Genomic DNA, 13,409 nt, shown 5'->3' on the forward strand with positions numbered 1-13,409 from the left:
CAAATGTTCGTATAAAACCAGGGAGCTTTTAAAAATATCTAGTATGTCATCTCTTAAGGCTTTACAAATTCACGTAGATAAGAGCATACCTTAAACAAATTCCTCTTGTAAAATATGTGGAAGTTCCTGAATGGAGTTGAGTAATAGGCCGTGATATAGACATGGTTTAGCAGTCTCCTCTAGGCTTGCTTAAGATAATAATTTGGGTCTGATGATGTAGGGGGCTGAAAATCTTTGATGTCTCTTGATGTTGTGAGTTCAGAAAGGGGTTCAAGCTGTTGCACATTCAGCTTCTCTAGCCAGCATGAGAGAGCACACTGATGGAAAGGGCAGAATGGTGGAAATGCTTGGCTGAAGATATCCCTGGTTAGGATGACAGCAAGGAGCCTGGCAGGTTGGTCACAAAATCACCTCATTTACAAATGCATACAGGAACTTGTACCATGAAGAAAAGCTTGAAATACATTCACTGTGCAGAAGAAAGGAAGATGTTTTCAGAGAAATCTCCTATGTCTAAAAGTACAGGGAATGTGTACAACTAAAATACTGCGACACTTTCAAATATAATTGCCTTTGTTTTGCAACAAAGAACCCCTTGTGCTATTTTATAGGCTAACAGAATAAAAGGAAAGATCAGGACAGGACTGTGATGACAGGTCATTTTAATTAGATCATTATTTAGAAATAAGGCTGGAGCAGTCTGGAACATCACAAGAGACTTGAAACATGCTAGAATTACCTCCTTTCTGCCTTTGCTGTGCTCAAACATGTGCTGGCCCCACACTTTCAGTAAGACATATTCCCTTGAAAAAGCAATTCCAAGGCATTGATTCTTTCATATAAGTTTATTCACTGTTGGAAACCGACTTGCAGGAGCACTTCGCATTTGCAACTAATATGGATTTTATGTGTAGAGACAGGTGCTTGGGTTTTGCTTTAACCAGACATTGAAAGAATAACGTGCTCAAAGCTTTCTATGTTTTTAAAAATTTGAGTCTTCAGCTCTGAAACTCAGTTACTTCATCTGTATGGAAATGCTACTTACTTGAGTAACTCCCAGGAAAATGCAAACATAAATTAATAAATAGATGTTAAACATGTGAAGTGCCTCAGAGAAATATGCAAAATATTATCTCAACCAAAAAGTATAATTTTAGAGGACAAAACCCCTTTGTTTGGCAGAGTAATGCCACTAGTCAGTCAAAAAGTCTGTTCTAGATTCAGCCAATACTTGAAGGGTTTCTTTTGTTGATTATTATTTGCAAAAGACTCTTGATTAGGGAAACGATGAGAGGAGCAGAGAAATCTTGTTCAAATAGGTTAATTTCAGGTTTATGAACAATAACAACTGTGTATGATGTGCTTCAGAGATAAGAGAGCCAAACAGCTAGCTGAGGCTTGTTTCTTGCTTTGCTCAGCAGTGCTATGAGCTATAATGTTGCAGACGAGTAGTCCTTTGAAGCTGCCATTCTGTATGTACTCCTTATACAAGCATTAATGCTAGCCAAGGGCTGAAGCAAAAGGTTGCTTTTTATTCTGTGTGAACCTCCAAAAGCCAAGCGTTCCTTTTAAAGCCGTATTCATCTTTGTTGACTTAATTACTGATGTCTGTTCTGCAACTGCAGTAAAAGTCTGCCCCAACACAAGTACAGTACCACAGATAAAATTAACTATGTAGCCTAGCAAAATAAAAAATGGGCCATCAGATCAGCTCAACAAGTATGTTTAAACTATCGACACTTTCCTCATGGTTGGCATCTAACCACAATAATTTCATCATTTGTAAGAGGGAAGGGAGGACTCATCAGTAATATTGCTACACAATTCAGGAAGGGTTATACAGGTTGCTTTTTAAATAATAAATATATAAGGCAACTTTATTTTGGAATACTTTGCTCCTGAAGACTGACATTCAAACTGTTGCTTCAGTTTTTCCAGGAACTTGTTTATTGATACTTCCCAAAATATTCATGTCACTATAAACTAGTGTCATTTTAGTGGGATAGATGACATGTGCAGCCACATTCATCTGAGAAAAAGGGTGGTTTTGTCTTTGTTCTTGTCTTTTGTGCAGGCTAAAATAGCTTATATCAGAAAACAAAAACCCTAAAACTTTTGCATTTCATTTGTATGTATTTCAGGTTTATGCAGAGTTGTGCAGTGGAATTGAAATCTCATAGATCAGACAATTGTGTAATGATAGTGCTTTCAGATTCCTTCACTATCTTTCCCTCCATGGGAGCAGTAAATAAAAACTGTTCCTGAATATCTTAAAATATATAGTACACACTTATAGATAAATCTGAGCATATGTCCACCCTCCTTCCTGCTTGGAGCTCCCCTTCTCTCCACCAAAAGAAATCCCAAACTGACAACCCTGCAAAGGAGGTACCACTCTCTCCAACATTTCATTTGTTTCAAGACTTTTAATTAAAAGTTTTAAATCTTTGTTATTCTTCATCCGCTTTGGCAGGCTGAATTACAACTGTGTCAACCATGCTTTTTAACTCCCCAGAGCCAGCCTAATGCATATAAGCCAACTTAGCTTCATATGAGGTCATGGAAAGCCTGCAAATTATCACTTTTGTGGTGTAGAGAGATTATAACCGTTTGTTAAAGTGTTGTCTTGGGCTGCACTCATCTAGAGCAATGGAGGAGTGGAGCTTGATACTGTACTGAGTAATTCATAAAAGTGTCCTTTCTGTGGACTCAGCCCCTTGGCAACTTGAGACAAACTCGTTTAACTTTTTCTGTTTATTCGGAAGCTCTTCTCTGAATTCAGGCCTTCTTTGAATTGATGTTCTCCCAAGGTTTTAGTTTTGTATTTAGTCCTGGGAGCATTCAGTTATTAGTACTAAAATCAGGCACTTAAGTTCTTAGGTAATGAGGTTTAAGACATCCTGACCAGACATGCCTTGTTCCAGTATTATCGAGCCCTGCCCATGACACAGTATTTGGGTGGGTGTGAGAAATCATTGCTAAGCGTATCTTTTCTTTCTCCTCTTCTTCAGTGCTTTCCCTCATGGTAATATTTTCATTCAAACAACCAGGGTTACCCACTCCAGCTTTTGTGATCCCTACAAGATCACAGACCACTGGTCAGGTGTATATTACACACGCAGTTCAGACCTGAGCTTGAGGCAACCTGGCACCCTGTGCCTCAGCACACACCTCCGTGCAACTAGGGGATACGTCCTGCCTGAGCCAGCCACTGCTACGGAGCCCATCTCACGCTGTTGGATAGCCAGCGTCAGACAGACAAGATGGCTGCAGGATCCTCCCTAAAGCAAAGACCCTCTTGCACAAGAGCAGCTGGAATTTGTAAATAACCAGAGTATGGGCTGCCTTGTGTGGGTACCGCAGCTTGGTTAACAGCAGCCTACCCTGGCAATGGGAGTGCACAGCGTGGAGCTGGGGGGCCATCAGGACTTTTGTCAGCCCTTGCTTCTTGAGATGCAGTATTGAAGGAAACTGTCTTCCTTTTCCAACCATGAACACAGCCTGCTTCTTGCCACACATCAGGAACCAATGTAAATCAGGGTTGGCCAAAGATGATTTTGTATCAGCTGAGGACCTGGCTCTTCCAGACCAGTTTTCCACATTGCAATCACCAGCATAGACATGGGGACTAAGAGCAGAAGTAGAGCATTGTAAAAATATTTCTAGTGTCAGTAACTTGACCGAACATTGGGGGTTATTATAACTGAATAGGATTGTGGTGACAGCAGCCCAGGGGGAGGGAACAGACCCAATCCACAATCCTGTGGGGGAAAGCAAGTGAAGAGGAGCCATGCTGAATATCTGAATTTGAATAAAAAGTGAAAATTGACAGGCCTGAGTGCCAAGTGAGGCGTTACAGAAAGAAGCTACTGCTACACCAAGGGTTTCAGGGTTGGCTTTTTGTTTTACACTGGCATTACTAGGAGGGAAGAGGAAAGTGAGGAGGAGTCCAAAGGCAGCAGAGCAGATTAGAAAGAATATTTGCTTTTCTTTGTTTCTGAGGCAGAGCTGATGCTTGAATCTCTTAACCAGTTTATGGTATAGGCAGACGTGTCCATTATGCTGTGGCTCTGGATAAAGGAGGAGGGGAGCCACATAACTCTTGAATGTATGCAGCTGGAAAGATTTCCCAAATTACTTTGGGATATTGTTGTGTAATTTCATGTGTATAATATCATAAGTTTAAAGACCTTGCAGGTACACAACAAACACTTACTGAGAAAACCATTGGTTTTGAGTTGAATTGAGTTCATCACTTCTCAATATTTCCAGCGTCTTTTCCTTAGCCCAAGTCAACGCTAAACAGCAACTGTTCCATGTCTGTCCCGATACTAGATCTCCTTTAACAAGAGTTGCTGTATTTTTGTTTAGGAGCTAACTGCAGAACTAACACTACCTTCTGTGCTTTTGCCTTCTTAATGTGTCCAACCTGGAAAAGTACCAACTATTGCAACTATCAAAGAAAGATGACAGTGAGCGCTTGTCTGAAAACAGTCAAAATTCTCCATTAAAAATGGCAAAAAAAATCCCAAAACATTTTTCTCATTTTTTCAAAAGACACAATTTCATTTCAGTGAAAAATTGAATACTGGAAAAAACCAATTGCTTTGTTTCCCTCCAGACCATGTATATTCAATGAGATATTTTTCCATGAAAACATTTTTTTAAAAGAATCTAATGAAAAATATTGAAATTTTTTTTCAGTCTGTTCTGCTAAGAATGCATGCATCTCATAATCAAAGTAGTCTGAGCAATGAATCTTTCTTAAAAAACAGTAAGTTGTAGAGACAATGTTAATCTTTCACTATGTAAATAGTACAATGCTAGACAGTCATCCACTGTGATTCTACTGCAGAAAGGTTGAGTTATTAATTGAGCTATTTCAGACAAATAGTGTTTTAAAAATATCAGATTATGGTACAGACACATTTGCAGGATATACAGGAGAGAAAGGGGTGAGAGCAAGTACGTTTGAACAAGGTGTTTAGTTGAAAATAACTATATTATCAACCTTCTCTTTACTATTAGTGCTTGTTTGTTTGGTCCCTAAATACAACTTGCAGTACATCCTGCAGGTCCTCTCCTTGACATAAAGCATAGATTTCAGCTTCTGCTTTAACTATGAGGAAAGTGTAGATTTTCTGTATATTTTGAAAAGAGTTTGGTCCATAGACATCTTATTTTGTAACAATAGCACTGAATTAAAAAGGTGGTCAAACAAAACTAGAATACCTTCCAAAAAGACTTTTCTACATGTTATTCAAACCTATTTTACTATTATTCAGGGGTAAGGAGCATCCTAGTTGCGTGTTAAGAGTTTTTATAGCCTGGGCCATAAAAAAACACTATGAACTGATTAGAGGAGAATTAGTCCTAGGCAGCCATAGAATCCCTCAGAACTTAAGAGAAAAATAAAATATGCTGAGCAGGTTTATATTTCTGACTATCTACAGCAATTGGGAAGAAGATCAAGGAACCTCATCCTTGTTTACTTTTTTATTAGAAACCTCCCTACTTGGCTTCCAGAGCTCCCTGGCCCTGTTAACCACTTCAGTGGAGGCAGCAAAAGGGAGGGATGAAGAAAAATGCTGGTGGAAATTTTCAGATCACAAACGATTTTCTCCCAAAGTATGAGAATTGAGCTTTCAGCCAAAGATTCAGGCATATTTCAGCCCACATAGCTTCATGGTTTAATTCATAGAGTGGCTTTAAAGACCCACCCAGGAGAGGGAAGAGCCTGGCCACCATGGATTCAGCATTACCAAGGAGGCTCCCTTCCCTATACCTTAGCAGGAAGGAGCCTTCCCAGAGCCACAGGTCGAGCAGGCATTGGGCAGCAGCCATTTCAGGGGCGGCTGCTCTTAGCAAGACCCCACTATCAAAAATATTGCATTGTACACCTAAGATACTTAAAACATAAAACAGATGTTCGTCCTGTCCACAGCACATTTCATTGCTTTTCAGTTTATGTCATTCCCAAATGAGTTTTTTATTAGAGAGTACTTATTCGTATTTGGAATCAAATGTATTCTGCCTCTGTTCCATATTTTCTTTGAACGTCTGTTTTTAGAAAATAATCTTTCCTCAAGATAAATGAAAAGGCAGTGATTTGCAAGGCCGTAGCCAGTGTAATTAAAAGCCAAGAGCAGCTGACCTGAAAAAGCAGTGAAAAACATAGTCAATTGTTAAACGTAAATTACTCTATAATTAAGTCCAATTGTCTTATAGCAAAACTCGCTCTTTCTGTCTTCCATTACTTGGACAAAAATCTTACTGAGGGATTTTGTGTGTGGCATACTCTTCTACTAAAAAGTTCATAACTCTGTGAAAGATAGTTTTCTAGCATAGCAGAAAGGGTTTATTTAAGTCAGATTCGAGCACTAATCTCAGAGGAGTGATGCTGTCAGGCTACAGCTGTATGAGATGCCTGGGCCAGTCTGACATCTCACTGCTGTGAAAGAGATGGTTCTGCTTCCCCCTTTCTCCTCCCCAACCTCTCCCTGTCCCACTCCCCTTTAGTTGCAGCAAATGCCTGTTCACCTTGGCCCCTTCTTCCAGGGACATCCTCAATGTAGGCAAGTTTGGACATTTCAAGGTAGGCAGGTTGGACATTTCTTAGGAGTGCAACAGGGCAGACCTTCAGAGCTGGTGCAGATCAGTGTAACTCCTTGGAAACTAGAAGGGCTGCACAGAGTTACAGTAGTTCAGGATATGGACCACAAAGCTCAAAAAGCCAGAAGAACTACAGCCAAGTATTTATACTTCTAAACTTTCCCTTGATTTCAGTGAGTTGACCTAGGCCTGTGTCACTTTGTCACTAGCCAAAGAGTGACCTCTGCCCACATCAGCAGTATTATGAGAGCCAGCATAGTCACACTGCATGAGTTTTACAGGTTTTGGGAAGTCAGTCCTCTGTATGCCTCAAGACATGAAGCAGATGCTGATACAGAGAGAAAGGCTGCCCATATTTATGTATTTTTTTCCACTAGAATGTTCCACGAACCTTCTTCTACCAACTCTGCCGCTGGCCACAGCCAAGGGACAGCACGGGCGATTAAGCAGCTGCAGGTAACCCCGGCCTGCACCTTCTATAGTCCCAGTATGACAGAGAGGACATTAAGCATTGATAATTATTCCTGCCCAGCATCATAGCCTTGAATCATAATATCTATATATTTTAATGTTGTAGAGGAGAGATGGAACCTAGAATCGCTGCTAGAAAAATGACAAAAAGCATGTTTATGCTTCATAGTCCTTTCTGATAGAAAAAGCTAAAAAAAAATGTTGCTGAAACTAGGATTGATTCCAACTTTCCTTCTTGTCCATTTACTGGACCTGAGAAACAACAGGGAAATCCCACCGACAGCCAAGAGTGACCAAGACGACAACAGACAGGGTTTCTGTTTGTTTTTCTTCAGACTTTGAACAAGGGCAACAGAAACCACTGGTCCCCAGGTTAAATTGGCTTGGCTCACAAACTGATTGTGTAGAACAGGCCTCTGAGAAAGAAAAGAAAACATACACAAAACCAACCTGGCTGGCTCATATTGCTCTGTCAGGATGTCCTCTGGGAGATCATAAGAACTTTCAACTTCGCTTTTATGAAAATGAAACAGTAGCAGAAATTGGCTCCTACCATTGACTGGTTCAGCTTATATACATTATGTGTATATTACATTGTCTTTTCTTTGTTTTCCTGCCTTGCTTCCTTCGAGTGGAGCAATAAAATTACTGCAACCAGTGTAACCAGCTGTAACCAGCCCGTAAAATCTTGGGGAGCGGTGATGCTAGTCTGCCTCACAGTGGGACAGCAACACTGGAGAAACGTGTGTTGGATACACTGGTATCTTCATGGATCAACCCCTTTGCCTGGTACACTGCAGGTGTCTATACAGCACAATGGTAACATATTTTGGATGTTGATCTCTAAGAAATAAAGAGTGCTATTTCCGTAGCACTTCAAAAATCTATATTCCTTTGGTACTTTGACTGGCAGTCAACAGAATCACACACCTCATTTGACAGATTCCTTGAAGTGCAAGCAACATAGCTCAGGACTGAGCAGGCACTCGGCTTCTGGGTTCCCTGTTCATGACTAAAGCTCAAGGAAAACAGAACAGCACTGCCGCTGCCCAAGATGTGCCAAGGCAGTCTCCACACTGTCAGTCCAGCACCTTTCTCCAGCACCAACTCATTTCCTATTCATTTATAAAAGTCACCTGTCCCTCAGCAGTTCTGAGCCACAAACCTCCCAGTAAATCAGACTGCTTTCCAAAGGGCTGATATCCTCTGAAGAGAGCTGGAGATTAAACAGACCAGTTTCATAAATCCCAAACAAGCCAGCAGATGAAACCTGGTTAACTTTTATTGTAGGCAAGATACTACAGTTCTGTCAGACTGTGTTTGAAGGTTTGTTCCAGGACGAGGGCTGTGTGCATTTTTATTATTATTATTCTATTTTTAATCATATCCAGGCCCCTGAAATTTCTGTCTGCTTTCTGACCACTCACAGCCTCTATTTAACCTCCTACCAGTGCTGTGTCAAAGAGAAGAGCTGTTATTGTCTGTATTTCCATGATATGAGGTTAAGGTCACACAGGAAATCCATAGCAAACTAGGAAGCCAAACTGGATATTGATTCCTGTCTTAACCATTAGAAAATCTAAAGAGAAACTTGCAATCTTAGAAAATGCCCCAGTTTCACAATCCATATGCATTGTCTGTACTTTTAGTGTTCAGGAAATCTATATATTTAGGGGCCAGTCTCTGCTGTCAGTTAGAAGGGCACAAATCTGTGATAATTTCACCAGATCCAGTTAAATTAATTAAATTTTATTTCTATTTTCACTAACATATTGATGGCCATTCTATGTGCTTACAGAATTTAGCTGCAAAATGTATCTTGTAATAAAGTTAGTTAACAGTGGGAAAGGCTTGCACCCTTTATAATTGCATGCTAACACATGCTTCCCAGGAGCCATCATATTGGTCAGAAAGTCGCTCTGGCTGGACTAGGTGACCTAGTCCAACCTCCTGCTCCAAGCCGGGCTATTGGCCAACGCTGGTTCAGGCCAGCCTGAGCTATATCATTTATAGTTATTTTGCACATAAGCCATTATTCTACATCCCAGTGACATTAATGGCAGATTTACCATTGATTTCGGTGACTGTCTGGTCTGTGGGAGAGGCAAATACAAACCCTGCTTAATATGTGTAAAGGGGATATACTGCATGAGTTGCATATTGATTCTCTGAAGCTACTTACGGTCATGTTATGAGACAAACTAGGCACTAATGTAGAACATGTAAATGTTCTAGAAGAATAGTGTGCCATGAGATAAAGATTGTGAATGGAGAAATGCCGACTCTGTAATAGCCCCTTAACAGTTCACATGGACTTTAAAGTGTCTAAAAGGTCAGTACGAGCATTTATGTAATGGAAGCAGCTCAGAGAGATCACAGAAAAGAGGGCTGGAAAAGGACCTAAAGAGAAAGTATTTGTACTGTCTAAATATCTCTCCCCATTGGCAATGCGGGGAGCATCAGCTCCTAATTCAGTGTACTCTGAATTGCACCTCAGGAAAACACCTGATAGCCTAAATAAGCTAGATGATATTGAGTAACCCACCTAATTCATCCCTCTGTCTCCTGAGGATCAAGTATCCTTGAAAGATGAAGGTACAAAACTCTCTGTGTGGTCTTTGCCTTTCACTCTGAGTATAAGCCTGCTTAAAGCTCAGAGCACAGCCATTCGGCACATCAATAACCACTTAAAAAGCTTCTACCGTCACATCCCAAGATGTAAACAAACAGTCTGTAACAAACCCAAAACAGGCACTAGTAAAACAGAAAACACTGCTTTTATCTTGCAGAGCAGCATTTATTCTTCCTGATATAATTATTTATTGTCATAAATGAACTAAAAAATTAGTTTTGTAATTCTTCATCCTTCCATAAACTGTAATTCAAAGTTTGCTTAGCAGAGCAGAGCTGCAGTTTCTCTTGCCTTTGAAAAATAAAAAATATAGTTTGAAAAGAGAATAACATGGCCACAGTCTTTTGCCAGAAAGACAAAACCTCGCAGAAACAATTAGCAGCGGAAACAATGTACAAGGCTTTGTAGTTTTAATCTTTGAGGTCAGAAGGTTGGAAGCCAGAGAATAAAGTTACCTCCCCTCCTGCCACGGACCTGGAGTCCAACATCAATAAACAGATCTTCCTGTGTGTTTGTCCAGAGCTACCAGCTGACCAAACCATGTTTCTCTGCCGAAATGCCACTGGTTTATAAAGGTTTGATTATTAAGCCCAATGCTTTTTACTAGGAGAATATAAGAGCAGTGAAGTTCTTGGCCCTTGCTGTCTTCTGCTGTAGCTAAAGGGGACAGGGCAGCATAGAGCGCCCTTGGGGCATATGTTTTGTCTTTTGAGGGGCTTCCCAGTATGCAAGCTGACAGCCAGTCTTTCAAGGCCTCGTCACAAGCCCACGTACAGACACTGAGGCTGCAGCACTTTGTGCCAGTGCGATACTGTCGTGCTGCAGCTACTAAGCATGTGTTGTCACTCAGCCATGACACAGGCTTCCCGGGCTCTCAGAGCAGCCCCCAACTGGGCGAACTGCCCATGGGTGGCTGAGCTTAAACGTGGTTCCATCTTCCCCTTGCCCTCAGCAGCAAGTTGAGCAGCAAGCAACCCCTTATAACGTCTGCAAAGCCTCTCCCCAAAGGGCAGACAAGCAGGACATAAGCAGGAGTAAGCAAGACATAAAATGCCCTCGACTCTCGCAGATGTAAAGGGAAGCTGGGGGTACTTGGCTCCTTGAGGCTGGTGCTTAGCAAAATGGTTCAACTGTGAGCCTTTATCGAGCCTGACAGACACCACAAATCTTATTCCTGCTGGAAATGGCCATAAAACTTTCACTACGTTCACTGACACTAAGCCATATCTGCTTCCTAGAGTGCTGCAGAGCTCTGAACAACCTCACTTACATCCATATAACCATATTTCTGTCAGTGGAGTCATACGCATGTCACTGAGAAGGAAATTGGTGGAAGCCACCATTAAGACTCTGCTAGATACAGAAAGTGTACACTTTGCAACCTTATATTGAAGTTCAGAAAAACTGAAAAAGTTTAAAATAGCCAATTTCTAATTTCCCAGGCTGCTACCCAAATAAAAATGTACCTAGGACACCTGTGTCCATCTATAGCACCCAAAGTTAACAATTAAAAAGGAAGACGGACACAAAATAACAGCTGAACAAGTGTATTCATTTCTAAAAAAAGACTTTTCAGGTCCCTACTGTAGTAAATTGCTATCTGCCAGCTTCCTCTATGATTATAAAGTCAGCCTTTTATCAGTTCAGTAAATATCTGAACTAAAATGTTCATTTGAGATGAATGCAGAACAGGGAAATAATCTCCTAATTCTGCTCCTGCTGTGCAAACTTAAACATTCAAAAACAAACCACACCATGTTTCAGGTACTTTGAAGGGTGAGAACCTGCAGGAAAATATTACCAAGATAAGACATAACAATAGAACCCCTAAAATGTGAAGCTGGTTTCACCTCAGTGTGAAACAGCCTGATTCGTTGCCCTTTAGTGTGGATAACGCCTAACGAGGGTTTTTCTCTGCTTCGTTTCAGAACCACGATCACACCTGTATTGCGTGCAGAATCATCTATCGGTCAGACGAGCACCATCCTCCCATCTTACCCCCCAAGGCGGATTTGACCATAGGGCTACATGGAGAGTGGGTGAGCCAGCGTTGTGAGGTGCGACCTGAGGTCCTCTTTCTCACTCGGCACTTCATCTTCCATGACAACAACAACACCTGGGAAGGTCACTACTATCACTACTCCGACCCCATCTGCAAACACCCCACCTTTACCATCTACGCCAAGGGGCGCTACAGCCGAGGAGTGCATTCTTCGAAAGTGATGGGTGGAACAGAGTTTGTGTTCAAAGGTAGAGTAGTGCACCATACTGTGGGCAGAAACAGTCAATTAGTTATTGACCAGAGTGGGGTTTGCTCATAACAGCTTAAAAGGTGCTAATGATTTCAATCTGTCGTTTTTAGGATTTACACATTTCTTGGGAAGTTCTAGGCATTCTGTGAATGCCTAGCCAAACTATACAGTTGTGTTGTATTTCCCACAACTGAAGCAATACTCATCAGAGGCAAAACGTAGACACCTTTAAGACCAGCACAATAAAAATAAGACTTTTAACTTGCATGACTAAGTCCTGGAGTCCACTGGCCAAACTTTAAGCATCTAAATGAAATGCCTAAGATCAGATCAGTGTCTGGGGCTTCCTTCAGTGGAGAGAAAAAAGTACCTTCTGAAGGCATTTCAGGTCACAGGTGGTGTGGTGAAGGCAGATATAGAAGTATATATCTTTTTTCATCAGCTTCCAAGGGCAAATAAGAACGTCTATAAAGATAGCTCTGATTAATCCCACAATAACAAAAACTATCTGTATCTACAACCACTGGAGTGCTTCAGGAGGTAGCATTAAGTGGTGACACGGCTCAGGTCCCGATGGCTAAAGAGCCTTGTACAAACAGCTCCATAGTACCCTGCTCACAAGGAGTTCCGTGGCTTTAACCACCCACACAAACATCTGCAAAACATGACATCCCTCCAGAGCACCAGCCCCACTGGAACCTGTGGAAGCCCCAAGCTCTCTGTAGACTATCCTCCTCCTTATTTCAGTTATCACATGAGAAGCATATAGCTTCTTGCATGCCTCCAATCTAGGAAAGTATCTAACTAGAAGAAATAACTTACTAAGCAGGATTTTCACAGGAGACAGAAGATATCCTTGCCTGCCAGAGCTTTTGCTCTTTATTGCTGTATGTAGCATGTCCCAGTCAAGCTCCTGGAGTGAAATCCAGCTTTTGCTCAAAGTTATAATTTAAGATATGCCAACATAGCTCACAGAGCAAGGTCAAATAACTTGGTTCCAGAAAAACATTTAGGTTCACTTTCTATAGATTATGTTTTATGTCAGCTAGGACAAACAACATGAACTGTAGAGACACTGAGTCAAATATGCGTTCATAAAGTCTCAGAATAAAATTACCAACAAATCTTACTGTAGTAAGAAATAAATGTTCCTAATGACCTGGAAGAGAATTTGGTTATTTGCTTCAGTTTTGGTTAGTACCAATCCATTCAGAATCCCTTTTCTTCCCCTGAAATACAGTGTCAAACACACCTAGAATAATCTCTATTCAACTTCCACAGGCTCATTCAATTTAGCTTTTCCCAACCTGAAGAACTAGGCTGCAAAATCAGTATTTATGTGCCTTAAACTCCTTTGAAGTATAGTCAATTTAGTTAAAACCAAGAAGCAGTAAGACTTTTACATCACTATTAGGATGGGAGAAAGAGTAGCCCTCTATAAC

At 41.0% G+C, this 13,409-nt stretch overlaps 1 protein-coding gene across 1 annotated transcript in view; it reads left to right on the forward strand.

Moving 5' to 3' along the window:
- Positions 1 to 13,409, forward strand: part of APCDD1 (APC down-regulated 1) — a 34,318-nt gene that overhangs the window by 15,538 nt on the left and 5,371 nt on the right. Inside the window, exon 4 of the mRNA XM_064507199.1 lies at positions 11,644 to 11,965. Within this exon, the coding sequence (XP_064363269.1) occupies positions 11,644 to 11,965 (322 nt within the window). The remainder of the gene's footprint in view (positions 1 to 11,643; positions 11,966 to 13,409) is intronic.

The sequence above is a fragment of the Dromaius novaehollandiae genome, chromosome 2 (genome assembly GCF_036370855.1).
Source record: "Dromaius novaehollandiae isolate bDroNov1 chromosome 2, bDroNov1.hap1, whole genome shotgun sequence".
In the NCBI taxonomy this organism is placed as follows: Eukaryota; Metazoa; Chordata; class Aves; order Casuariiformes; family Dromaiidae; genus Dromaius; species Dromaius novaehollandiae.